A 27,576-nucleotide genomic window follows, 5' to 3' on the forward strand; every position below is an offset into this window, starting at 1 on the left:
GCGAGTAGCATCGCGCTTTTCCCCTTTTTGGCGTTTCGATGCCAAAGGGGGAGAAGTGTTATATTTAGGTTATCTATGGGCTTTGCATGGGTAGGGCACAAGCATATGCGTTTACCATTCCTTTATCACTTGTGTCCTCTTTCTTATCATTTGTTTGAACTATTTGGCTTGGTTTGTTCGTTCAAAACTATGTTATTTGTGTGGTTGTGAGACATTGTGTCAAGGATTTCGGAATTCTATATGTTGAGACCAAGGTTTATGATATGGTGTGTTATTTTAAATATACGGTATTATATATCTCCATATGGGTATGATCTCTATCACCTTTTCTCAACTTTATATATGCCTATGTCTCTTGTTTTGAGCTCATGTTGGATATCTTGTGTTGAGGCACCTCACACCTATATGTTGTGCATTTGTATTCAAATGCAAATTACTTGTATGCACACATGTAGGGGGAGTGCCTCTATGTTTTGCCACATGTTAGTTCTCTCTAGTGGTTTTATTGCAAATCCGTATATTGTCATCAAACACCAAAAAGGGGGAGATTGAAAGAACATCTCTCGGATTATGTTTTGAATGTTTGATGTCAATATATGTGATACACTAATGTTTGATGAGATGGTGCAGAGAATATATATATATATATATATATATATATGTATATGGTTGTTTTGTGTAGAAAAACAAGTCAAAAGGATGCAGGGTTATATTCTCCAGGCCGGATATTCCGGGCCGGATATTTGCAAAATATCCGGCCCCCAAAATCGGCTAAGGACTTTTGGAAGTGTGGCGCAGTAATACCCTGGACAGGCGGCCGGACTTTTGCCCGGAATTTCCCGGAGGCCGGATTTTCCGGGGGGGGGGGGGGGGGGCGGATTATCCGGCCCTTACTTACACCGGATAATCCGGCCCTCGAAATGCCCCAACGGCTAGATTTTGGGAGGGGGTATTTATACCCCCCTTCTTCCTCCTCCCCAAGCTGCTCAATCCATTGCAAGTTCATCACCATTAGAGCTACTTCAAGAAACACAAGAATCACTAGATCTCCTCCCCCACCCAACCAAAGCTCTTGATCTTTGGAGATTCGAAGGAGAAGACCCCGATCTACATCTTCACCGAAGCGATTTGCATTTCCCCCTCATATGCTTGAGGGGCCCTTTGTTAGTGTTCCTCTTTTGATAAACCCTAGTTGTTTGTAGTTGATATTGTTCTTCTTGTTGTTGTTACAGATTTTGGAGCCTCCAATTTGGTTGTGGATGTGTGCCCCAAGAACCTTGTAAAGGCCCGGTTTCCGCCTCGAGGAAATCCCTTAGTGGAAGTGGGCTAGGCCTTCGTGGCGGTGCTCACAGGAGACCTGAGTGAAGCCTTCGTGGCGTTGGTCTGGCTTTCGTAGCGACCACACTCCTCCGAACATAGACGTACCTTCTTGCAAAGGAAGGGAACTACGGGAATCAACTCCGTGTCTCCGCGTGCTCCACTCTCGGTTACCTCTATCCTATTATCTCCTCTATATATTGCGTAGCTATATCTTGCTTAGTAGTTGGCCTTGTCATATAGGTAAATTCACATAGTTGCATATCTAGAGAATTTACCTTTGTGTCAAGCCTAAATTGAAAAGAACTAAAAATTGGTTAGCACATATTCACCCCCCCTCTAGGTGCGGCATACGATCCTTTCAATATTGCAAAGAAAGAACTGAAATTTGTAGAAACCTATTCACCCCCTCCCTTCTAGGTTTACCATCTCTGAACTTTCACTTACTAAGTTGTGGAAAACGCCTGTTGTTAAAAAATGTTTCCTTTATAAAGTCAGATACATGTAGAATTTCAAGGAAACTTATTCACTATGAAATAAAGAGAAAAGTCCATTATGAATTAAAACAAATACGCTTCTACCACCAAAACATGACCTTCAAATGGACCGAGTATGAAATTTTCATGGCTTCTCTTCCTTAGCATGACGTTTCCTGGGAGATAGTGGTAGTTGCAGTGGTGGCATGCTTGACCCCTTTGACTCCAAAGACAACCGATCTGCAATTTCTTTCTGGACCCGCTTGAGCTCTTGGTACAATTCCAAAAGCTCCTCCAGGATAAGATCCCCTTCCTTGCGGAATAGATAACTTGCGACCGTCCCCTTGCTTTGTTCCTCAAGATCTTTTAATTGTTGGGTATTGTGTCTAGCTCTCTCTTCCACCATCGCCGCTTTTCTCTCTAACCGGCCTACCTCAGATTGCAACAATGCAATCCTTGCCTTGTTTTCCTCATCGTTGATCTCCCGCACACCCGAACCACTCCCTTTCTTCGGCATGCTCGTCGTGGATAGTGATTTGTGAGCTAGAAGTATATATCTTGAGATATTGATCTCGCGATAAGTTTTGGAACGAAAGAGGAGATGGGAACACCTTTTATAGATGGAAACATCTCTCCTGGTGCTTGTAAATATTTTCCAAATATAGTTTGTTGGATAAGGATACTTGAAATTAATTGCAATAAAGCGTGTAGGCAATTGTACACAATCCTGGTGCGCTCAATTAATGTTTCCATTGTTGGGTATTTTTTGCAAAGATAATTTATCACATCAAGACACTTGAAATATATTGTGGTCTTCCGAACACCACGAAGGCTCACCTTCTTCTCCAAGCCAATACCACGAATGACAAATGCCCTTTTCTTATGGCTTGCTTTTTTCCTCCACTCTAGAGATGACAAGCTTTACAACCACTCCACAACCTCGACGAAGGAGAAACTCGGGCCTCTTCACAATCCTGCACGAATAGGTTATTGGAGCACCAACCGCTAAGACAACTAGGAGGTCATCCTCCAAGAGTAACAAGATCATGGTCGCTCACTCAAACTAATTATAAGATCAACACTTATGCAAGGATGCAAATGTAAGAGCACCAAGGGTGTTTAGATCCTTCACACTCAAATCTCACCAAAGTAACAAATGCTATGGAGTAACTAGAGAGGAAGATCAGTGGAGAAAATCAACAAATGACTCCAAGATCAAGATCCCAAGAGTTCCCCTGACTTGGAGGAGGAATTGATTGGGGGAGATTATAGGTCTAGATCTCCTCTTCAAAAACATCAAGAAATGCAAGAATCATAGGTGTGAATGGAGAGGAAGAAAGGTTTTGAGGTTCCACAATGGAGTATGAGAGAGAGAGAGAGAAAATTTAATGGTTAACCTTACCAACTCAAGGAGGAAGAAGGGCTATTTATAGTCCAAATGAGAAAACTAGTTGTTAGGTGAAATTCCTACGATCCCAACCCGGCACCGGTAAAATTGGTGATGCTGACCCTCCCACCGGACTGGACCGGTGTACAAACTGGCATACCAGAATACTCGATGGATCGGTCCAAGTGCACAACACTGGGTCGGTTTCGAACCGGCACGCCGGTTTCATCATCCGATCGAGACGGAACTATTCTGGTTTCACCTAAACGACTCCCTGATGCGACTTTTGGAACATATCGGAGCAATCTAGCGGCACCAGACAGTTCCGACGGGACCGCCAGTTTCTGCGCCAATTTCACCACAACCCCTCAAACTGAAGTTTTCTCAAAAGAACTAAATTCTCACAATGTCCAAAACTCCTATTAAGATGAAACCAATTATGTCGGAAAGATAAAGGCAAATCAAAGCCCAAAAAACATCCAAACTTGAAAATGCAATAGAAAATGCATACGAATTCTGTTTTCGATGAACATGAGCTTGTTGAAAATCTAACAACAAGTTGAAGAACCTCACACAGAAAAACACCAAGAACCAACAAGAGGAAGGGATGAAAAGTATGCAAAGAGTTGAGCTCCCTAAGAAGATGTGATCAAGTTACCCAACCGAAAGCTCATCTTGATAGTGTAGTTATCTATCCTATAACCTGGTCTCCCACCAACCACCTTAAGACCGGAAAAAAGGAATACCTAGCAAGAAAGGTCATAAATTTATCTTCCGCACCCCGCTTGATCTTGATGACAACGCTTTAAGCTCAATTAAAGCTGGAATGCTTCACTTGATCATTGTTGCTTCCTGAAGATCACAATATTTTTCATCATACACGACTATGGGATAGCTTCACTAAGGTGTGTCTTCACATGTTCATTTTCACCGAATGGACGACAAGATTCAAGCATAGGATATTCTGGAGATACCTAACCCATATAGACAACAAAAACACACATATATGATGGTTAGTTCACAAAGCATAATTGACAAAGCTTGCCCCACCACAAGATCACATGATCCAAAGTGATACAATCTTTATGCTTCATGTGTTGACCACCTTGAATTCAATATTCACTCTTAGACTTGGTCAACCTTGTATATCTCTTCATGCTCTATCATAATATCATAACCATCCACTGCTTAACACATAAGCTAGATCATGGATAAATTGACTTTCACACAAGAACGCCATCTTCATTCTTTTTTATCATGTCACATTTGTCTTTTCAAATCGATGACCTCGATGCCAATATTTAATGTATATCATTATCTTCATGACATCCACACTTGAATCCAACACATGAACTACAAAAATTACCTATGAACTCAATGAAACCATTAGTCCATAGAGATTGTCCCTAATTGCACATAACACACATAGGGGAAATGTACCTTTAAAAGTACACTTAGATTGTAACCCGGAGTACAACAATTACTATTTTTGAAAGTACAAAGTAAATTCTCTTAACCTAACAGCACCAGATCTGTTTTTGTAGGGAGCATAATGCAGAAAACTGTTCGTAATTCTAACAAACAATTAAAAATACATTTTATTTAAAATATCATTTCTTTGAAAGGAGCAAAACTGAAGCCCCTTATCCTCCCGGTCCCTTTCTCTCTTATAATTATCCCACTTTGTTGCCGCTTACGATATTCGGCGAGCATGCAGACACTCCACGGTGATCCTCGCGGACCCATAACGTGATACTTAGTGAGAAGATAGCGCGTGAGCCAAAGTTCTATCTTTTTTTTCTAAAGATTTGCGCTTGCCGCAAAAATTAAATCTCTCCCCGTACTATTTTCGCGTCTTTGGACCTGACTGGACAGAAATATGTACTGGGCTTCTGTGTTGTGTTGAGGTGCACCGGCTGGATCGTGGCTTTATGTCAATTGCGTTCTTAATTCTGGCTTGCATTTTCCCATTTCTTCCTTGTATGTTGCTCTTTGCTTTTCAACTTTTTTCTCTTTTTGTTATATTGTCATGTATCTTCTTTATAGCCTTAACTTTTTTACCATTTTCTATTTTCTATTTTCATGTTTTGTTTTTATTTGTACTTTGTAATGTGGTATTCACTTTTCTTCACACGTTAATTCTTTCGCAATTTCTGATTTTTTTTCTAGCTACTAGTATTCTCAAGTTTTTGCCCAAGATTTTTTCTTTCTTAGTTTTATATTTTTTTTGTACAGAAACAAAAGGTAATGTTCATTTTCCAATCAAAACTGATCACACAGCAAATGGAAAATGTTCACTATTTCACCCAATAATGTTCGTCTGTGTACAACAACCATAGTAGATGGAAAGATTACTTTCTCTCTTGTATTTTTATTTGAATCTCAAAGCATAATGAACGGTGACAGAAACATCCACACATGCGTGTATGTACAAAAGTATTTCATATAAAAAGACCAAACCTTTGTTCACGACATAAACAAACATTTTCTGGAATAGGAGCTCTACTGTTCGTCGTTGGGTAAATCTGTACGACTGTACACGAAAGTGCATCGTAGGCGGACTCGCAAAATGGGCTAGGTCTACGTATAATGGGGCCGTAGTAGACTCTGTATCAGAAGATGACACCACCACCGAGGCACCGACACTGGCCGCACCAGCGCGATGAACGCTTGTTTAAGACTACCCACAATGGGAGTATCATAGGTAGTATCATGCATTCCATGCATGCAAAATGCTGATGTGGCAGTGCAATTAAGGATGAGAGAGAGGGTACTAGTATCATAGGTAGATACTGTATCATAGCACATACTACTAGAAATATTAATGTCAAGTAAATCTTGTACATATATTTGCATTGAGATTCTACATAACAATTAATATATAGAGACTATGATACTAGTATATGATACCATGCATTGTGGAGATAGTAACGTGTAGTAGTATCATAGCATGATACTTCCATATGATACTATGCATTGTGACTAGTCTAAGTCCTTCCCAGCAGAGCTTCCCGTTAATTTTGGTAATAACAAGTCGAAGTGCCGCGTCCACTGAAACACCCTGATCATGAGAGCCACTCGACAATGCTTTAGCTGCTTCAATTCAGGCATGCTCCCAAAGCAAAGCGTCCCAGCTCCCACTTGAACTGCAGATTAAGCTTCCGGCCGGCGCCGCGAGTCCGGCCAGGGGCACGTATGCAACTTCGCGTGAGGGACAACAACCCACTAGCTGCTGCCTGGCCGAGCTTGGCGCGACGCCATTGGACGAGGCGCCCGGTGCCGACACAGCGCGCGCCGGTGTGCGCTAGTGCTCGCTCCACCGTTGCCCCGCGGCCATCATGAGCTCGGGTCGGTCGCCACTGTCACACTCGACGCTAGCACTATATAAGCACCAGCTCCGAGGCCATGAAGCAGGCAGCAAGCTAGCTACCATACGAGTACCACGTACGTACTGAGCAGTGAACTCTGAGCCACACTGACATATTAGTGATCGACGAGACGAGGCGACGATGTCGATGAGGGGTCTGCTGGTGCTCGCTCTGGTGGCCGTGGCCGCGGCGGCGCTCACCGCGCCGCGTGGCGCGTACGGTGCCGGCGAGTGCGGGTCGACGCCGGCAGACAGGATGGCGCTGAAGCTGGCGCCGTGCGCGTCGGCGGGGCAGGACCCCAATTCGGCGCCGTCCAGCAAGTGCTGCACGGCGGTGCACACCATTGGGAAGCAGAGCCCCAAGTGCCTCTGCGCCGTCATGCTCTCCAGCACCGCCAAGAGCGCCGGCATCAAGCCGGAGGACGCCATCACCATCCCCAAGCGCTGCAACCTCGTCGATCGCCCGGTCGGCTACAAGTGCGGAGGTAAGCAAATGGATTAGTACCTGACAATGTTCTACCTAGCTTATGCTATGTTGTTACTGCCAGTCTGAACTTACTCTTTTGCAATTTGCAGCCTACACTCTGCCGTGAGCTTTGAGGCCACTTCATGCCACTGGAGCCGTGTGAGGTCAAGTGTGGATGCACCTGAGCTGAGTGTTGTTCATCACACACCAATAAAATGAGTTCCATGCTGTGGGACTCTCTGATTTAGAGGTGTACTACTACCTCTTGTAAAATAATATCTGTGTGTGTACTATGTATGTTGTAGAGTACTTGTTATCTCGAGAGTTGCACCTCAAATGTGATCCAGTAATCTCAGAATAATAATGAAATTTACTTCTTCAACAAATCGAGCGGGACATGAAGAAAATTGATACTCTCCCCGATCCATAATATTTGCCGCTGAATCGCATTGATCTAGACACATTTCAGCAACAAGTATTATAGTTCGAGGGAGTAACGTATGTTTGTATGTACACTCTACAACTTAGTAAGCAAACCGAAGTAACCAGTCCATGTGTATTGATTGTGTCCGTAGTATCTACTAGCGAGTTTACCTGATCTTAAGCTATTCAGAGTAGGCGGGAAATATATTTGAGTACTTCCCCATATTGTTGCTCCACAGGCTTTAGACGTGTTGGAGGTAAAGCTGTTTTTTTTTGTAATAGTGGCCAGGGCGGGTCTTGAACTAAATATATATATTAGTTCCCATACCATATTGGGTCAGGTGCACCAGCAAGATCATCCAAGAGTTTAATTGTTGCAAAAGTTGGCAATTTATGTTGCACAAACTGAAAATCAAGGGAAAACAAGAGTACAAACGACGACCTTGGTGGCGTCCACCTTCAAAGTACACTTTATGTCTCTGGCCATGTTTACCAACTCGAGATGGAAATACGATAACATGAAGAAACCGTAGCAGGTGACCATACTAGGGGGTCTCAACCTCCTTTTCCAAAAAAAAACAGGTGACCACCATAGTATGTGGTTCCTTCATAAGCCAAATTAAAATATCATGAGCAATTAACCACCATGGTGATAGTTTAAGCGAGAGACAGAACCAAAACATATTTTAGAGCACATAACAATAAAGTTTTATGTGAGTTCATCTTCTTTTACGAGATTTGTTTCTTCCTCACATTCTAGATGATCCAACAAGGCTGCAAGCTGTGGACAAGGGATGAAAACCGAGAGGAAATACACGGAACTAAGTGATGCAGATTTTTTCATATTTTCTTGCAGAAGACTAATATAAAAATAATGAAAACGATACACACACAGTAATGTCGGAAACAGATACAAACCATATATGATGATATGCACACATGTATGGAAGTATAGGATGGTGACGGACATCGCGCCACTGCAGTGTTGTTAGGGGAGAAGATCAATGTGATTACGATATTCGGTAGCAGAATAGGTTGAGTTGGGCCTACTTTGCAGAGATTGAGTTCTTTCAGAACTGGCCAAACACAGCCACAACGACCACGCTAACATTGAGAAAAGTGAGTTTCCATTCCGGAGACGGAAACTCCATTCCCGTGTTCCTGTTCCGTATTTCCTCTTTGTTTCCGTTTTTACCAAAAATAATTTGCAAATATTTTCATTCCATTTTCATACTCTTTAGCAACTCTATGAAACACAAAACATACGCAAACGTTGACGAAAACATACATACACTCACCTCCTATGAAAACACGCACGCACATCCTACCGCTATGAGCATCACCGAGAGATTAAGTCCAAAAAACTAATTCGATGGGTCACTATAGTAGCTTCGCTATTGATGAAAACATCACCTCCTACTAAAAAATATTCTACTTTTATGAAACACCAAAATTTCAAAATCTAAGCTTTAAACTCCTGAACGAGGGTGTTAGTGTCCTCTTAACCATCCAAACATGTTGGTTCTCACACATTAGCCTTGCATGGTTGGACACGGACTATTTGAAGAGGCAAAGTCGACACATCGGGTTGATATGTAGCCGCACGCTACGGAAAAAGGTTGTGTCACACATTTATCGTGGCGAGAAACAAAAACGGACGCCATGCCATGCATACTTATCTTGTGCAAGGAATTGCGCACTTCCATCGATTTGGTCATTGGTACATGAGATGAGCTTGCATCTGGGACTGCCAAGCGTTCTCTGTCCATCACGAGGTTCTTGCCCCTTTCGCCAGTCCCCGCACTACATAAGCAGCAGCTGCGCTAGCCGTGTTCCCCACAAGCGCACACACAGGTCAAGAAAAGGAAGCATAAACCCCACAGGAAGCTTGCACAGCAATGAGGTCCGTCTCCGTGTCCGTGGTGGTGCTGGTCCTGGCCGGCGCCGTCCTCGCCGCGGCGCGTCTCGCTGATGGCGCAGGCCCTTGCGGCGCCAGCCCGCCGGACCAGGTGGCCCTGAAGCTTGCGCCGTGCGTGTCGGCGGCGAAGGACCCGGATTCGACGCCGTCGCAGCGCTGCTGCGCGGCGGTGAAGGACATCGGGGAGAAGAGCGCCGAGTGCCTCTGCGCCGTGCTGCTGTCCAAGACCGTGCGGCAGATCGGGGTGAAGCCGGAGATGGCCATCACCATCCCCAAGCGCTGCAACATCGCCAACCGCCCCATCGGCTACAAGTGCGGCGGTACGTACGTGAGCTCGTAAGAGAACGGCCTCTATACTGCGCGCGGGCGACGATGCAAACTCTGCTTGCATAAAAACTGGTTTTAATTATGAACCGATCGATCAAGAATGCGTCGGCAAGTAATGACGTTTCTTGTGTGTTGTGTGTTTTTGCAGATTTCACCTTGCCCAACCTGCAGCTGCAGGGCTGATCGATCGACGGGTTACGAGGATCTGGAACCGAAGCGAGGAAATAAAGCTAGCAAGGAACTCCGTGTGTCTGTCTCCGTAGTAGTCCGTAACTCCGTATGCATGAAGCACTACACTGGTATGGAGAAAATGATGTGTTTCAGTGACTGTGTGTTTGTGTTGTCGATTGAGCAATGCAGAATATCGTCGTTCCATACTCTGAAAAATAGTAGTATCTGAATGATGGTTGCCAGGAACTCAAATGGCAGCACAACTCCGTACTAAGTACTCCCTCCGTTCCATGACTCCAATAAAAATTATGGAACCGAAAGAGTACGAACTAACATAAATACCTAAAGCATAAAACACTGTCACAAGTGACGGCTAAACCAACTGACTCACAATTCTGGAAAAGGTTAATGGGAGTTAAGGATGAATTATTTAGTAGAGGATCTTTTAGCGTAGGAAATGGATCTTTTAGCGCGCACAACATATTGGCTGCAATAGATTTATCATCCAATCTGATAATATTCAAGTGGTGGAAGCAAAGCTGGATGGTGGTTTCTCGGCTACAGCTGCAGCTGCAATTTTTCTTGATTGCAATATTTTAGCTCCAGGGTTCAGCAAAGTGTCGTATGAATTTTGTCCAAGAGAATCAAATTGGGTGGCTCATGAGCTAGCTAGAAACTGTTTTCAGACTTTCAATTCTTGTATTTGGGACGATGATCCTCCTAGTTTTATTCTCACCTCTTTGATAAACGATGCAAGCATGTCTGGTATGAAATAAAGCTAGCCGAATGGCATTCCCTAAAAAAGGCTCGCTTTTGGAAGATACTTGGCTAGATGACACACCGTTGGCCAAACAATACTCATCTCTTTATAATATTGTGCGATGAAAAAATGTTGCAGTTGCCAATGTTTTGACGGGATCTCACCTAAATATTGAATTTAGAAGAGTTCTTTCCGAGCATAGAAGGAAAACCTGGATTCAATTAGTGAGAAGTTTAATGAAAGTTAATTTCCGAAGGAGATAGATTCATATGGGATCTTTCAACCTCAAGTTCTTTGACAGTAAAATCTATGTGCATGGATATGATGAATCGCCCTACGATTTTCTTGAGGGAATACATCTGGAAAATGGAAGTACCTTTAAAGATTAAGATCTTTATGTGGTTTCTTCATCAGAAGGTTATATCCACGAAAAACAATTTAGCTAGCGAAATTTGAATGGTTGTACCTAGAGGAGTCTATTAACCATCCCTGTTTTGTGTCCCTTTGCTCATCTTGCTTGGAGAGTTGTTCACTTTACCTTTAATATTCCTCCACTACCAATATGTTCGGTAATTGGTTCAATGAAGTTGAGAAGCAAACTGAAGCTAGTATATGTGTAGGCGTTTGTGCTTTAGTATGGAAGTCGTGAAACTGTAGAAATGATATAATTTTTAACAAGGTCGAAACTGCTCATTGTTTTACAAGTGAAGCCTCCCATGAGTGATTGGCACTACACAGTTTAAACTAGGAATATTTTTTACCCAGGGCAAATAAATCTCTACACCAAGAAATGCACGAGATAAGATCAACAAGATTGCGAGGCTGGTAATGAGGAAGAACACTCTACTCAAGGAAAAGCGTTGGTGAATTAAACTAGGACTATTTTTTACCCAAGGAAAAGGGTTTATAGACCCAAGAATTTGGGAGGGTTTGGGATGCCATATATTGAGAGATCTCACCATGCGCTACGTCTACGCTGGCCTTGGCTCCAATGGACTAACCTAGAATGCACCTAGGCTGGATCCAAGCTTCCCTGCGATGATGTGACATGGCTCTTTTCAGTGTTTCTACCAGGATCGCCCTTGGTTACGGGGAAACTGCCTCTTTCCGGCACGATAGTTGGTTGCAGCCCTCTTTCACTGCGGCTATCTGGAAATTGGTGCAATCTTGGGACAACGATGCCATTGTCGGCCACAACCGGAGCTTCAGCTCCACTTCTGAATGGTGGGACTCCTTGGTCGTTGAAAAGCCTCAAAAGGACCAAAGACGCATTATCGGCGCTTCCTCTATTTTCTTTGGAACGCATGGAAGGAACAGAATTGACGGATCTTCACGGTATGCCGGCTTACCTACCTCGAGGTGGTACATATTGATGGGAAAGACATCCTCCGGCACGACCGTGCTTTTGCCGACACAAGAATGCGTGGAAGGAGCGGAATTGACGAATCTTCACGGGATGTCGGCTTATCTACCTCAAGGTGGTAGATATTGACAGGGAAGACATCCTCCATCGCAACCGTGCTTTCGCCGGTTTCGTGCAGGCTATCCCGATAGAGTTGGGTTAGACCTTTTTGTTCCTTTTACGGTGGTTTCTGGCATAATCTGCACTAATCTAAATATGCCCTCTCGTTTGGCCGGATTTTTCTCTCTTGCTTGATTAATGAAAAGGCAGAGCTCCTTCAGTTGCTTAAAAAAATTGCATACAAACGCCTAAAATTCCGATGGTAACGTGCGGCCACCCCGTGATAGAAGCCGAAACACTGAACGAAGAATGCTTTCGTGTGTGAAATCGTTCCACCTGGAAGTTTAGTGGAGCAAAAATAAAGCAGGAGCTCTCGAAGAAAAGCACACTCGGTCCACCATAGTCCGTACATACTCAATGGCACACCGATGGCTACTTGTCACCTGCTTCGACCTCACGCTGCTGCCACTCGTGGGCGTCCACCACAGCAGCCCAGGAGCCCAGAAAGGTCGAGGCCTGCGTCGATCACAGCCGTCCATCGCAAGCACCAACTCAGTGATAACGTAACACGTGGCTTCCCCGGTTCCTATCATGTCCTACCTCTGTTTGGTCTTCGCTCTGCATCCTCTGCTCGACCCACTCCAGCCATCCAATCGTTCGTCCGTGCTCCATCCATGGCAGCTTCAGCACTCTTCCTCGCCAACCACCTCCCGTCCACGGCCACGGCCAGGTATCACCACCGTCACCACCGATTGCTGCAGCCCAGGAGGCAGCAGCTCCCGCCCGGCTCGCTCGCCTCTCGTGCTATCCGGCCTCAGCCGCGCCGGCGGCTCTCCGCCGTCAAAGAAACCAAGGAGGAGGAGGCCAAGACGGCCGAGGAGATCACCGAGAAGTACGGCCTCGAGGTCGGCCTCTGGAAAGTAAGCACGCCGCAGCAACACACCAACTGAAATTTCCAAGTGCTTGTGAGCTGAATTCCGTGACGTGCTGTTTGCCTCCTCAGATATTCAGCTGGAAGGAAGAGGAAGGAGGCGAGGAAGGGGGAGAGAAGAAGACCAAGTCGAGGACCGACCAGGCCAAGGATCTCCTGGCCAAGTACGGCGGCGCGTACCTGGCCACATCGATCACGCTCTCCATCATCTCCTTCACCGCCTGCTACCTCCTCATCAACGCCGGCGTCGACGTCCAGCAGCTACTCGCCAAGGTCAGAGCCAAACCTCTCCCAGGTTTCCATTGGAGTTGGTGACAAGCTTACCAATAGCAAACTTATTACTGTTGTGCCTTGTGCGTGTAAATAGAACAATTCCAATAGTATATCCAGCTGTTGGCTATAAATCAAGTGTCATATTATCTATAGTCAACTTAAAGCCAACATATACAATAGTGAGTTATAAAAATATAATACTTAATCAATGTGTGGCTCACCTTTCACTCTTACAAAGTGCTTAGGAGCACGTGCTAGAGCTGGCTCTTACATAAGAGCCTACTCCCCTTCTCTCTCCTCCAACTAAGCAATAATATACTATTTTAATCTTTATAGCCAGCTGACTAAAACTTATTGTACTTGCTCATACAGCTCTTGCATAAGAGCCTACTCTCCTTCTCTCTCCTCCAAATAAGCAATAATATACTATTTTATTCTTTATAACCAGCTGACTAAAACTTATTGTACTTGCTCATACAGATTGGCATCACCACGGATGAGACCGGAGGGAAGGTCGGGACATTCGCACTGGCCTACGCGGCGCACAAGGCGGCCTCGCCGATAAGGTTCCCGCCGACGGTGGCACTGACGCCGGTCGTCGCCAACTGGATAGGGAAGATCACCAAGGGAGGCGACTGATGCACCGGCAACGTACAGAGCACTTCGATGTGCACTTGCTCTGGTTTTGGCTAAATACTACTACAGTATGATCTTCGCTACCTGTAAGTCCACTGCCGCTATTACAGAAAAGATGGTATGATCCCAGTGTATCAGAGAACAACTAGTAGTACCAGTAATAGGAAATACGATCGAATTTTAGCTAGTACTGACAATGATTGGTTAGTGCAGAAAGAAACCACTGGGGCCTTGTAAAATGCTTTGTACACTCTTCTGCATTGTAGTTTGTACAGGTCTAATAACACAATATTTACAAAATCATGTGGCATAACTTAAAGGGAGAACCCACCCACTAAGACCGACCTCAACTGCTGAACTAAAGTTGGAAAATGGCACCTTAACTGGAAGGACGTGCTGAAACCATAAGAGGTGTGGCAAAGCAAAAATAAGTTACTGAACCCATGTCGTCAAACAATGGCAAGATGCATTTCTCAGGCTGTATATCTAGAACGATGCTACACCGCCTTCCATTTTCCGAGAAAGGATGCAGAACTTGATAGAAATCACCAGCCTCCAAAGAGTCCTAGAAAAACCATTTGCCATCCCAAAAAAAAGAACTCGGTTGCTCCAAAATATCCTTAAATAGAGATATCCCTTAATTTATCTCGTTGGTTATCCTTGGGCAGGGGACACAACTGTAGCTTTACCCAGAACCGCTGGTTGTTCCCTCATTGCCTGTGGGGTAGTCACCTCTTGAGCTAAGAACTGATCCCACTGCGCTTCTGCTGTTTATCATGTTAAGTGCTTCAAAGTTCCAAGTTGCAACTGCGTGTATATTTAGCATACGAGAAGACAAAGATCTCAAGGAATGCATTAGAGGATACGTGCAGTTCTCCAGATATCAGTCATGCTAACATCACCATCAGTGAGAAGCCAGTAGTCTGCATCAGTCTGCAAAAGTGTGGCAAGACCATAAGTCACTGGATCTTTGAGAGTCTGGGTATCATATCAGAAGAAGATAATAAAGAACGAAAAGAAACAAGTTAAATTATTGTTGACGCTAGTAGAAACTTTACTGTTCAGTATGGAGATCAAGAATTCAGAGGTATGCAACTAATTACTAATGTAGTGATGAGTTGTATGAAAAAAATCTGATGAAATCAAAGGTTAGAATAGGATGTTCTTTGCGGTTTGGGTTAGGTTATTATGATGTTTCCCCATGTTTCATAAAAGTATTATTTATACTGAAAGAGAACTTACATCAACATCTGGAATGATCTTGGTCATCCCTCCCAAATCTTGAGCATTTAGATCAGGAATTTTGTGGACATGCTCAATGTTCGGCGATTTGTCGTTCCATCTGCTGCTCTGTCCAGCTTCTATGGTTCTGAAGCCCTCCGTGGTGGTAGGTATTGCCACATCTGCATGTTTTTGAGGCGTTGCAACACCAACCAGCTCCTCCAAGTTCCCGTCAAAATTACTATTAATATAACAAAACTGTTAATGGGGCGATTTACCAGTTGATATCAAGCATCAAGAGAAGACTAAAACATTACCTAACCAAGTAGAGATCGATTGAACCCATTGTACTCCTTATAACTATTCTATATCTCCTTTGGATGTAATCACCAGCCTGCTTATAGAACAGATGAACAGAACTCAACAAAATAGTTAATAACAACTTAACAGCCAGTGTATATGGAGAGCTCATTATTTTCACTATTTTGTTACCTCATCAGGATCTGGTACTTCCAGCATAGTACCATGAGGTGCCTTTATTGCAATTAGTGTTTTATCCTGCAGAATAACAAAGATCATATGAGCTCGCAACAAAATATTTAGTTAAAAGCATCAACATAATTATCTCCAGATGGATATTTATATATGGTGTTAGGCAAACTATGAATAATCAACAATAAGATGACTATCTTTGGGAAAGAATAATATTGCATTTCTTACTAAAATAAACAAACCTTAAAGCAGGGCAACCCCTTGATGTCATCCTCAGTAAGGTATAGCCATCTAAAGGTAAGAATTACAAAAGATGAATTAGTACATGATTAAACATGGCATGCTAGTAAGTCCAAAAACAAAACACGGAAGGAATAAAATTTACCTCTGATTGCTTTCCTCTTCAGTTAACTCCCTGACCTTTTCTTGCATTTCGCTGTAGGGTAATTATTTTCAGGTCATATAAGCATTTTATTTACGTAGCAGATAAATAAAGGTTCACAATTTTGCAACCTCCAGTAGCTACCAACCTTATACTTTCATCCAATTCTTGCTCCTGGAGAATAAGGTTTTCAACTTCTGTCTGGAAGAAAGTCACAGCAAAGGCTACTTAAATTAAAATGGTTTTATTTCCATGTTCAGACATATTTACCATAAGTCTGATCATTTGAACATGATTACATGATGCTAGAAATTACAAAATACATACCTGCAGATCCGAAATTCCTAAGTTAGTTCCTGAGGCATCCAAACCCCTGCAGTGTTGAGAGCTTAGCATTTTGCACCATAAATACAGGCATGCATAGTTAAGAAATGAGGGGAGACAAAGATTACTTCCAACGGATTCTGTTCTTAAGCGTCTTTTCTATTAGCCCAATTCCTTCAAGGACGTTTGTAATGTCATATATGCGCCTTTTTTGAACCTGAGTTGTTAGAAACCACGTATAAGCTTGTGTCCAAAGGAACTACTGAAATGCAGCTTCATGAGAAAGAAAAAAAAAAGCCATACCTCCAATGTCTCTGCAGCATTATTTAAATCTAGAATGCCATCTTCAGCTTGCTTGAGCAAACTAATGAATTTTTTGGTCAACAATCCTGAACGAACATCACATAAAGAGATGTCAGGAAAAGAATAAGTATCAAAAAAGATGATGTACCAGATCTAAAAAGCAACCATGATGGGGGATAAAAAAAGTCAAATTAAGCAGAATTGCAGATTGTTTGAGATGGGATGAACCTAATGAATTGTCATAGCGGCAAGAACCAACAGGAGTGACTGGATTGCCAGGTGAACCTGCAAAACACAAAGGTGTATGCATTAAACCATTAGTAAGGGATACACATATGAATTTAAAAACAAAAGTTGTGAGAAACAAATTATTTGATTCATGGAGCAAGAATATCTACGTGCCAGCATTTGATATAGGGGTCTGAGGTCCAGCTTTGCCAACTTTAGCCTTCGACTTGTATGTCCTAGCAGCTTTTCCAGAAACTGGGGTCATAAGTGGACTGCCAGCTCCTTCAGTAAACCCAGGGCTACTTATCATGATACATTCAGTTGACTCAGCAGCAATGCTTTCTCCACATAGAGCTTTTCTTTTTAGCTACAAAAAGAGGAAGGGTATCATTCAGTGACAATTATGTCAGAAATGGACGTAAGTCAAACCCTCTGCCGCCGTGCCGCGTATGTTAAATGCTAACAACAGACCTAAAATTATAAAGTATGCAAGGATGATTTGCAAAATAAATTAATATGCAAGAAATGGATCATGACTAAGTTAAAATGCCACATGTGGCTAGGGTTCACACAAATGTTTTGCCGAACAGCTACATAATCTACACAGGAACAATAAGTTACCATAAAACTAGAAACAACTGCTAGATGACAAAACAATCCAAGAAAATCCTTGTGCAGTTAACAGCTGTGTCAACTGTCAAGCATAGCTGCATTGAGCCTGTGACTTGAAAGAATACCACAGCAACCAATAATCCCAATTTATGATTTTACTTCATTGTTAAAATCATAAAATCTCTAAAAGCACAACTATACTTGTCGATCTTCAACCTGAGAGGCTGTGTGAACTATCCATGATACCAATTATCATAGATCTAGAAAGCAGTCATCGGCAAGTATAGCTGCAGTCAGCCTATGACTTTAGAATGGTGATCATACTATAGCGATTGATAGTTTTACTTCACCGACAAATTCAGAGTATCTCTATAAGCACAACTGTACTTGTTAGGCTTCAACCTGAAAAACTGTTTGAACAATCCAAGAAAGATAAATGTACATTTGCTATAAGTACTAGAGATCGAATGTTTACACAGGAATAGAGCATGGTGCTCCAATAAAACAGTGTTTTCTAGCAAATTGCAGTGGTGTCAGTCAGCTAATATGCAAGAACTTGTAGGTTGCAGATACTGATAGTTCAGGCATCTCGACTTGCAGTATTAACAACCAAATTAGCGCTAACATGGCAGAAGCACCCGAAGTGAGACTTTTCAATTCTAGATACAAGCAACCGAGTGAAACAACAGAGAATGCACATCTAAACTGACCGTACAAAGCATTGATCCTAATCTAGTACCCTACCGAGCCGATGTGAAGCAGCTCGGAAGCAGCTCCCAAGGATTATATTCAGCGAGAGTAAACAAGCTGCCGACAATTCCACCGGAATCAGCATGCTAATCGTAGGCATAAACGCCACGGGACCTTTTCCAAAATACTGCACAACATGTTCCGCCAAATGAGGGGTCGAACCGCAGTTAAACCTCACACCCCAATCCGTACGAAAAACCCCAACACGCAAGCAAACCGATAATACTCCAGTAAAAAGCTCCCAGGTAAAGCTCAGAGCGGGCAACTCACGGGCGTCCTGGTGACGATCTCCTCCTGGACGTCGCCGCCGACGCCGCCCGGGGACGCTGCTGCTGCCGCCGCGTCGGCGGGGGACAGCGTGAGGGGGAAGCGGTGGTAGTCGCCGGGGACGGCGAAGGGCGGGCGGCCCGGCTTGAGCGGGACGTGCCGCTGCACCGACTGCACGATCTGCTGCGCCGCCTGCGGCCGGCCACCCCCCGCTCCCGACATGGTGGTGTCCGGCGGGGCACCACCCGAATCCGGCGATCACCTGCAGGCGCGTAGAAAGGAACCCGCGGCCGGGCTTGATCGTCTCGCGGGCGATCGCGCTCGATGCAGGGCTCCGGCACTAGGGTTCCGGCGAGGTCGGCGGCGGGAGGCGGGGCGGCGGCGAGGCGAGGGGTTAGTGGGGAAAAGCGTGGGGAGAGAAGAAAAAGGAGGGAAATTTATTAGGCGTTTGCGAGTTGCGGCTTCGGATAGGTATGTGGAGGGGGAACCGGATGGGTCTGGGTAGATGTTTCTAATTCTTTGAGGGGTCTGCGCGTAAAAGTGGCTTGGGTGGAGCCCGCGAGAGCTTGGTTTTTATTGGTGCCTTGGTGACGTCATGTCGGTTCATGGAGTTGTTGGGAACGTGTTGCCGAGTTTTGCTCGTGTTTCATCATCCCTTCCAGAATAATCCTAAACAATCGGAAATCTAAAAAACATAACGTAATTTTATCTATATTTCGGAAAGTGTTTAGATTAACATTGTAGACACTAAGACATTTTTATACTATAAAATCTGCCAAACTTAAAAGAGATTGAATTAGACATAGAACACAAATTATTTTGGACCGGGTAAAGTACTTGGAATTGAATAAAGTCTAGAATTGAATTCGACCGGCAATGCAATTTCAAATCTAAGACGGAAAGGAAATGGCTTCCAAATCAAATTACACATTAAGATAGAGAATAGCATAATTTTATAAACTCGGTCAAACTTACATAAACTTGTAGACATGGAACACCAATTATTTTGGAACACCAATCATAGACATGGAACAACACCTAGTGCATAAATTTGTAGACATGGAGTACTTGCTATTAACTTACACTATTCCATGTGAATCAGTTTAACAAGTGCGCACATAGTTTAAGAAATATTTTAACAATTATTTTGATTAATTAAATATGAATTATAAGTCACAAAAATTATATTATTGAAACCCTTTTTTAAATACCAACATAAAGGTAGTGCTTTTATAGCTATATAATTCATATCTCGTGGCCAAATTAATGATCAATGTTTGTTTTAAATTACGTGCACGCCTGTTAAACTATACCGGCGGGAGTATGTTGATAAGCTAGAAATTATTTCCTCTTAGGCTGGCCATAGTGCTAGTATCATAGTATCATGCATTCTAGGCCCACAAAAATGATGACGTGGGATCTAATTAATGAGGAGAGATAGGATTAAAGTAACATATGTAGATACTGTATCATAGCGCACGTTACGAGAAAAGTAAATACCAAATAGATCTTATACATAGATTTACATTGGGATTCTACAAAATAATAAATTTACAAGTTTATGATACTACACTATAATACCACCCACTATAGAGATAGTATCATAAACAAGTATCATATGCATGATACTAGTATATATGATACTATGCACTATGACCAGCCTTAATGATGTAAGGTGCTCCTGCTGGTGGCATAGTTGTTGTCACTAGTTCCTTGTTGATAATAGTAGGGACATTCTTTTTTTCTTAAACATGAGGCAAATATTTTATTCACCAAGAAATTGACTTTTGTTGATTTAGTTGCTAAGAAACATGTGATGATTTTTGTTGATTTAATAATACAATCATGAACAAGAAACCATAAAGATGTTCTACGGTTCCAATCTACACAAACTGCGAGGGGGTGACTTTGATCTCGAAGATGGTGATTGTGTTGATGGTGGTGACAGTGAAGATGTCAATGTAGATGTGCTCCTACACCTAGGAGGAGTTCGTGGCGATGATGACTTCGATTTCCTCTCGACGACGGTCGTGGGACAAGAAGATATGCCCTCCCAAGATGAAGAGGAGAATGTTTGTCTTCGCGTTGCTTCAAAAAAATCCCGTAAAATTGTGGCATAACTTTTCCTTCAAGATGGAGAGTTACATAAAAGGAAGAGGCCATGCGATGCTCCAGGCGGCTAGGGCCCTCCATGGTACAGCTGGCCTTGTGGGTCGCGCTATGGGTCTCCCGGCCCCTCCTAGCTCGTCTCGTGGGCCTCCACATTTGCAGTCTTCGTCCAGACAAATAATTGGAGGGATATTTTACCTCGAATTAATTAAGCTTTGTAAGGCCACTGAAACAAAAAAAAGTAACAAAAAAGAGGGTTTTCTACTTCCCAAAATTAAATACCAAAACACAAATACTTTGGAAGAAAAGCACGTAAATAATCTAAACAAAGGCAAATAATTCAAGATCAATGCAAATAACATCAAAATAATGAGCAATGTGATTAGATAATGGTGATACAAAATACACCTATCACCTTCATACATCATCTTTCACATCCCCACCTTCTACCCCTAAGCCGCTGCACTGCCGGCCTCCATCCTTACGCTGCTTTGAATGTCTCATTTTCGTAACCACGTGAACAACTTGGCTCCCCGATTGACCCCATTTTGGGTTTCCTTCTTTACCTGCAGATTTGCCCAATGGTATTGGTCATAACAGCAGTATAATTGGGTCTAATGAAGCGAAAACAAGCAACACGTATTTCATATACTCCCTCCAATCCTAAAAAAGTGTCGGACGGTTAGCACATTTACATTTTACACTTAAACCCTTCTAAGATTAGAAAAACATGGTCTGTTCTCTTCTTGTTGCTCCAGCATCCGAGCTCTGGCAACCAGGAGGAGGTGGCCCAAGTTCATCACATGACGGCCACGTCCCCGCCTCCACTGCCCTCGCCAGAGAGCCGACGCCCCGAACGCCGCTTCGCATCGATGGCGGCCGCGCGCCTCCCCGTGATCCGCTCGGGCGCATGGTCCCCGCCACCCTCGGCCATGGCCCCGGCGCTGCATGCTCCGGCGAGCTCTCCTCCTCCATGGTGGAGCCCTCCTCTGCATGTGCTCACTTGCACCGGGCACCAAAGCAGCGGCGGTCGACGGGATCGATGGGGGAGGCGGCGAGATTGGGAATTTCTATCCCTAACCGCACCCCAGCTTCTCCCTGGGTGAACGCGTGGGTGGTAGTTTGGGCTGCGGGTTGAGGAAGAAACAAAGGCAATGTTGTTTTTGCAAAATGAGTCGTCCGACAGTTTTTTCAGACCGGAGGGAGTAGAAGAATTACAGCAATCTCAAGTGACACCTACCTAAAGTCGCTCAACCAGTCACCAAGCAAATGTTGCATTGAATCGCCGCAGGCAACATTCCACACAAGCACACATATCGACCCAGAGGACAAGAAAGGGACAGATGTACTAGTATATATTCCGATAATTAACCTGCATCGATCCTTCTTCTCGCTAAACGTGCGTGACGTGTCCTACACGAAGGACGGGATTGCGAAACAAGCCAAGGCCAAGGACCGCATCGCAAAACTCCCTACATACAGTGCGGCCAGACCCAAAACGGCGTTGTGGGCGTGTGACACGATCCCGCGTTATTTCTCCACGTCCCGAGGAACTAGCGTACGAGGAGATGGTGGGGCCTTGGCGCCGCCACTTCGCCTCATCCCACCGTCCGATTCAGCGTCCAAGGCACGCTAGCTCGCCACGAGCAAACCATGTCCCACGCGCCCCCGTTTTCTCAATCTATACGTGCTGCGATCTTTTGCGGAGATCCACGAATGAGGCTCCGAAAAAAATGGGAGTATTTCATACTCCCTCAAGTCCCAAAATAAAGAGGCACGGTATTTCCTTTTCCTAATATATAGTACAAAATTACATGATTTCAGAGTGTACAAATGTTATTGTTGTATTCATCTTGCAAATCTGTTTTATTTCATATATATGTTTATACAAATTTTACGGGCACATTATTAGTACAAATTGTAATCAAAGTTATAGTTTTTGGCAAGTGGAATTTAAAAACGCCTTATATTTTGAAACAAAGGAAGTACAATATTTCCCTATTTGAGACTAGATGTAGATTTCAGTTACTAATATGACGCTCTAAAACATTTTAAGCACTAATGGTGTTAAGTGAGGATGTAAGAAGACGCTTTGCACCTGGTGCATTATGTGGCAAAACATAATGAGACCCCTCAAATATTTGGTCACGAAACTGATTTTAATTCAAAAGCTTACTTCTCATACTAGTTTCATTCAAAACAAAAGTTGCACACAATCTCCCATGTAATTGATGTCATATCCCATGCTTATAACCCACAAGTGTAGGGATCAATTATATTAACTTTCGATAAGTAATAAGTGTCAAACCTACGAGAAACTGAACGAATTATTTCACTGACTTGCGAATGTAGCAAATAAAAGATGCAATCATTTTTATATTTCGGTGTATAAGTTCCTAGTAAAACACAAAAAAGATAAAATGCAAGTAACAAAATAAAAGCCACTCTTTTTGAAGAAAGCACAATCTTATGCAACAAGAGGACAAGATTGGTTTGCACTTATGTGAGATAAACGTTTCAGAGGTTGAAATGGATTCATTAAGCACATAGATTTCTAAATGAACATTATGAATATCTTGTTAAATTTTAATACTTACACATATGATAAAATACACCCCTGATGATTGATCCTAAGACCACAAATGTGAGCAATCAAGGGATTTATTAAGACAAAAGTCTAACCACCGCTTTACGTTTTAGTGTCCTCGATCAAGAACCCATATTCAAGTCTAAGGGTGTGTACCTATGAGCTCATAAAGATGAAGCAACATACGGTCAAGCTTGGTACATTGACATCATAGAACCACATGAAAGTATAAATACTCAGAGCATATTATATAGAAATCATGGGTAGGTCATCTTATGCCCTCACGAACATGAGGAACTACTCAAAAGGTTAAAAGACATGGACATGATCAGTGTCATATGGATTAAAACACAATCTAAAAATATAACTTCACCACAAAATAACCTCGATAAGACACCACAAAGATGTTATAAGGTTCCGATCTACACAAACCGCGAGGGGGATGGCGTCGATCTCAAAGGTGGTGATGGTGCAGATATCGATGTAGATGCACCTACACCTAGGATGATTTGGTGGCGACAACGGATTCGATTTCCCCTCGGCGGTGGCCGTGAGACAACAAGATATGCACTCTCTATGGAATAACAAGACTTTCGCCTCCGCCACGTGCCGCCTCAGAAGAATCACGTAATATTGTGGCGTAGCTTTTTCTTCGAGACAGAAAGTTACTTAAAAGAAGGAGACGGGGCGATGCTCAACTCGACGCTTGGGCTCCACCGCCACCGGTACTGTTTGGTCAGGAGGGGAATGTGTTGGTACTGGTCGGTTTAGATCTCCTTTGCGTTCAAGTGTTGATATTGGTTCATTTCAAGGGCAAATTGGTCTAACAAAAACAAAAGTAACATCAGGGTATAACAGAAGAGGAATGAAATGAAGATGCAATATCAAATAAAAAATCAAAAATTCAGGACCAAATAAGGATTTTTGAAATTTTATAAGTAGTGTCAAAAAAGGATTTTTTTCCAAAAAATAGGTCTGGCACGAAACTCATATTGGACCGAAACTGCATGGGCTTTTCCCTGAGGCCCGTAGCCCAGAATGGACTTGAATAAGCTTCCAGATATTTTTGGCCCAGATAACGTGGGCACGTGGCGGAGTGGCACGTCCTCCGTTTAAACGGCGTCTTCAAATCCTGGAGAGAACCCTATCTACCTAATCCACCTCCCCGCCTGACAACCACGGCCATGGCGTGCGCCTTATCCGCCTCCGCCGTGTCCCCGGCCGCCGCCGCGCTCGTCGCCTCCCCGAAACCCGCCGCGGCGCCGCAGTGCCTGTCCTTTCCCCGCGCCTTCTCCGGGGCCGCCGCCAGGTCCTCCCGCCTCGCCGCCGCCGGCTCGAGAACGGCCAGGCCCCGCAGCCTCGTCGCCCGCGCCGCCGAGGTTCGTCGCGCTCTGGTTCGGTACGCGGTTCGCGCTGTCGGTTTCCGTGAGTTCGATTTTCATTGTTTTGGATGCGTGCTTTGTGCCCGCAGAACGACCTGCCGCTGGTGGGGAACAAGGCGCCCGACTTCGCCGCGGAGGCCGTGTTCGACCAGGAGTTCATCAATGTATGACCGTATCCAGCTGCATTTTTCACGCTCGTTGATTGAGCTTCGAATACTAGCCTGTGTACTCCAGCAAAACCGTGGGCCTGCTGTATGTTAGGTTCGGTCATCCATTTTTCTGATAACGTCCTATTGTAATTATACAGGTCAAGCTATCCGATTACATCGGCAAGAAGTACGTGATTCTGTTCTTCTACCCTCTGGACTTCACCTTCGTCTGCCCAACTGGTGCGCTAACCATCTCGTGCTCCCTGATGGCAAACATTTATTTCGGTTTGGAGCTCTAAAATGTGTATATACATACAAACTTTGCAGAGATTACCGCTTTCAGCGACAGACACGAGGAGTTCGAGAAGATAAACACCGAAATTCTCGGCGTCTCAGTTGACAGTGTGGTATGCTCTGCGTGACTTTCCTTGTAGTTACGATACATATACCGATCCCTGCATGTATGCGCTTGTTCAGACTTCGGAGAAGCAACCCCTCGTTACTTCCTTTGTACTATTCTTGTCAGAATAACAGTATTGCATTACATGCCTCTTTATCATCTAGAAGACATGCAGTGAAACTATTTGTCTAACAAGAATTAAGTTATCATGCATTAAGTCCATCATCAGAAAATTAACTGTAAAGTGTTCTTCAGTTTGCGTGAGTGGACATTGTGTTTCCTCTTGATGCGAAACTTAAATCTGGGCACGTTTGGATCATAAGCGCTAACATTGCAGTAGCGCAATGTTGGAGGTTCGTTGTATTTCTTGGATGCAACTATGTGGCATCAGTTATGGCTAGTGTGAAAATAAAGCGATGCTCTGTATTTATCAGAGAATGGAGCTAGAATCTTTTTGATTTCACACGTTAAATATGCTCATCAACTCCATTGAGAATGATGTAGGGCTAACATATTTATATTCTCCCACCCCTCCTGCCTAGAAAGTGAATTTTATCCTCAACCTATTAGTTTAACTTATATCCAGAAAACAAGTGACTCGTTTGCAGACAGTATCTCTACTCTGTCTTCTTTCGTTCTGCTTTTGCATTGAACATTTCACTCTATAGTCCTGTACTTATTATTAACTGTAATTATTCTACGAAGTAATACGTAACCATAAACCTATGCTTCATTGATGTCTCTTAATAAATTGACGCTTGAAATGCTGTGCTTGTAGTTTTCCCATCTTGCATGGGTGCAGACAGAGAGGAAATCTGGTGGGCTGGGTGATCTGAAGTACCCTCTGGTTTCTGATGTCACCAAGTCAATCTCAAAGTCTTTTGGTGTATTGATTGCTGATCAGGTATACTGCTATTTTGTTGACCACCTGTTCGTTACATATGACTTGGTCATTCTATTGGATATTTTACTTTTATTATGCATTTCCTTCTGTATTATTAAATTTCATGAGAGTTTTCAATATTATTCTACCAGGGAATTGCTCTGAGAGGATTATTCATCATTGACAAGGAGGGTGTGATTCAGCACTCGACTATTAACAACCTTGGTATTGGGCGTAGTGTGGACGAGACCTTGAGAACCCTTCAGGTAGAATAGCAAGAGAAAATTTTATCTTTCTTAACTTGCATTTTCATGACATTTTTTTCCAATTTTGATAGGATATATGGCAATGTCTGTTTTGTTTACTCTCTGTTTAATTAATATTGAGCTAGTATTCAACACAGCAAAGCTTTGCCCTACTAGGAGTAGAAAAGGACATACAATTAATGCAACTTATAAAGTTTATTAGTAGAAAAGGACCTACAAGTGTGTATAATCTGATCATCATCTTTCTTGGTGACAGGCTCTGCAATACGTCCAAGAAAACCCAGATGAGGTTTGCCCGGCAGGATGGAAACCTGGGGAAAAGTCAATGAAGCCTGACCCTAAGGGCAGCAAGGAGTACTTTGCTGCTATCTAGACATGTCTGTTGCACTTGCAGTAAATTTTTGTCATGGCCGTTGCTCGGTTCCACATTGTTCTTGTGACCTGAGTTGTAGTTATCGTGCATACATTTGACTCTGTAATTTCTGCAATAAGGGTTTGTCTGCGTGTGGATTTTCCATGCTCCAATTTGGAAAGGAAATTCTATAACATTGAAGTGAAATCCTATTCTGTATTGGCCAATGTCTTTATTTGAAAATTGAAATTGATCATGGCCAGTTCAAGATATCTGTTTCGAGGTATTCTGTTAATCTTGGTGCTGTGAAGCTAACTGGAGTAATAAAATTCTTCGAATGTTTTTTTTTTTTGAAAAGGAGGTTGAGACTCCAGCCTCTGCATCGAAGAGATGCATACAGCATTTATTTGCAAATTCTTTGTGTACATGTAATTGTTAGTATTTAGTCATACTTTCTGTCAATGAGCAGATCTTTGAAGTCCAGCCTCTGAGCCCAGCCCAGCATGCTCGATGGGATGGGTGCAAACATTTAGCCCAGATAACCTACTGTAAGTATAATCTCCCCCTCAATCTGCTTCCATTGCAAAGCCAAATGGTGACGAATCTTCTTGTTCTTTTGTGTGTACAATAGAGACATCTGGTTGGCTTTTACTTTTCAAGTAAGCTCTTGCTGATATGCAGTTGCTTCTTGTTTGCTGGGGCCTTGGGCAAAGAAGATTGGAAATGAACAAAATGGAGCTCCAAAAACAAAGTAGTGGATTGGAAGCAGTCTCTGTCGCTTTATCACAAATGCAAAACCATCTAATATCTGTTCGAGGTACTCTCTTCACCAACTTTTCATATACAAGAGCCTTTATGACAAGCACAATAATATGTGTCATGTTCTTGTTTCAAAATAAATCAAGTAATACTGTATACATTCCCTTGGGGGGAAAGGGCGATGGCGTGCTACATA

General features: G+C 43.3%; 5 protein-coding genes across 6 annotated transcripts; 4 read left to right on the forward strand and 1 right to left on the reverse strand.

Moving 5' to 3' along the window:
* The first annotated feature begins 6,606 nt into the window (after nt 1-6,606).
* LOC127334770 (uncharacterized) lies at nt 6,607-7,399 on the forward strand. Its single transcript, XM_051361304.2, has 2 exons — nt 6,607-7,032; nt 7,124-7,399. The coding sequence occupies exons 1-2, from the start codon at nt 6,690-6,692 to the stop codon at nt 7,138-7,140; spliced, it is 360 nt and encodes a 119-aa protein (XP_051217264.1). The 5' UTR covers nt 6,607-6,689; the 3' UTR covers nt 7,141-7,399.
* Nucleotides 7,400-9,291: 1,892 nt separating this feature from the next.
* On the forward strand, nt 9,292-10,058 carry LOC127334769 (uncharacterized). The gene is made up of 2 exons (XM_051361303.1): nt 9,292-9,674; nt 9,830-10,058. The coding sequence occupies exons 1-2, from the start codon at nt 9,335-9,337 to the stop codon at nt 9,862-9,864; spliced, it is 375 nt and encodes a 124-aa protein (XP_051217263.1). The 5' UTR covers nt 9,292-9,334; the 3' UTR covers nt 9,865-10,058.
* A 2,607-nt stretch (nt 10,059-12,665) lies between these two features.
* LOC127334772 (uncharacterized) lies at nt 12,666-14,217 on the forward strand. Its single transcript, XM_051361307.2, has 3 exons — nt 12,666-12,994; nt 13,078-13,278; nt 13,759-14,217. Exons 1-3 carry the CDS (start codon nt 12,749-12,751, stop codon nt 13,915-13,917), a joined length of 606 nt encoding a protein of 201 aa, XP_051217267.1. The 5' UTR covers nt 12,666-12,748; the 3' UTR covers nt 13,918-14,217.
* On the reverse strand, nt 14,119-18,954 carry LOC127334771 (transcription factor E2FA). 2 transcript variants are annotated; one of them, XM_051361305.2, is made up of 14 exons: nt 18,497-18,954; nt 17,039-17,231; nt 16,865-16,921; nt 16,637-16,722; nt 16,462-16,550; nt 16,337-16,382; nt 16,158-16,210; nt 16,013-16,063; nt 15,870-15,918; nt 15,628-15,693; nt 15,453-15,532; nt 15,157-15,376; nt 14,781-14,847; nt 14,119-14,681 (listed from the first exon to the last, which is right to left on the reverse strand). In XM_051361305.2, exons 1-14 carry the CDS (start codon nt 18,713-18,715, stop codon nt 14,569-14,571), a joined length of 1,389 nt encoding a protein of 462 aa, XP_051217265.1. In that variant the 5' UTR covers nt 18,716-18,954; the 3' UTR covers nt 14,119-14,568. The 2 variants fall into 2 exon arrangements, with proteins under 2 accessions (XP_051217265.1, XP_051217266.1); XM_051361306.2 differs by having other exon boundaries at nt 15,453-15,529; nt 18,497-18,950.
* A 5,362-nt stretch (nt 18,955-24,316) lies between these two features.
* Nucleotides 24,317-26,893, forward strand: LOC127334773 (2-Cys peroxiredoxin BAS1, chloroplastic). Its single transcript, XM_051361308.1, has 7 exons — nt 24,317-24,568; nt 24,661-24,735; nt 24,879-24,960; nt 25,048-25,127; nt 25,899-26,024; nt 26,156-26,269; nt 26,526-26,893. Exons 1-7 carry the CDS (start codon nt 24,374-24,376, stop codon nt 26,640-26,642), a joined length of 789 nt encoding a protein of 262 aa, XP_051217268.1. The 5' UTR covers nt 24,317-24,373; the 3' UTR covers nt 26,643-26,893.
* The last annotated feature ends 683 nt before the right edge of the window (nt 26,894-27,576 follow it).

The sequence above is a fragment of the Lolium perenne genome, chromosome 2, assembly GCF_019359855.2.
Source record: "Lolium perenne isolate Kyuss_39 chromosome 2, Kyuss_2.0, whole genome shotgun sequence".
NCBI classification, from domain to species: domain Eukaryota; kingdom Viridiplantae; phylum Streptophyta; class Magnoliopsida; order Poales; family Poaceae; genus Lolium; species Lolium perenne.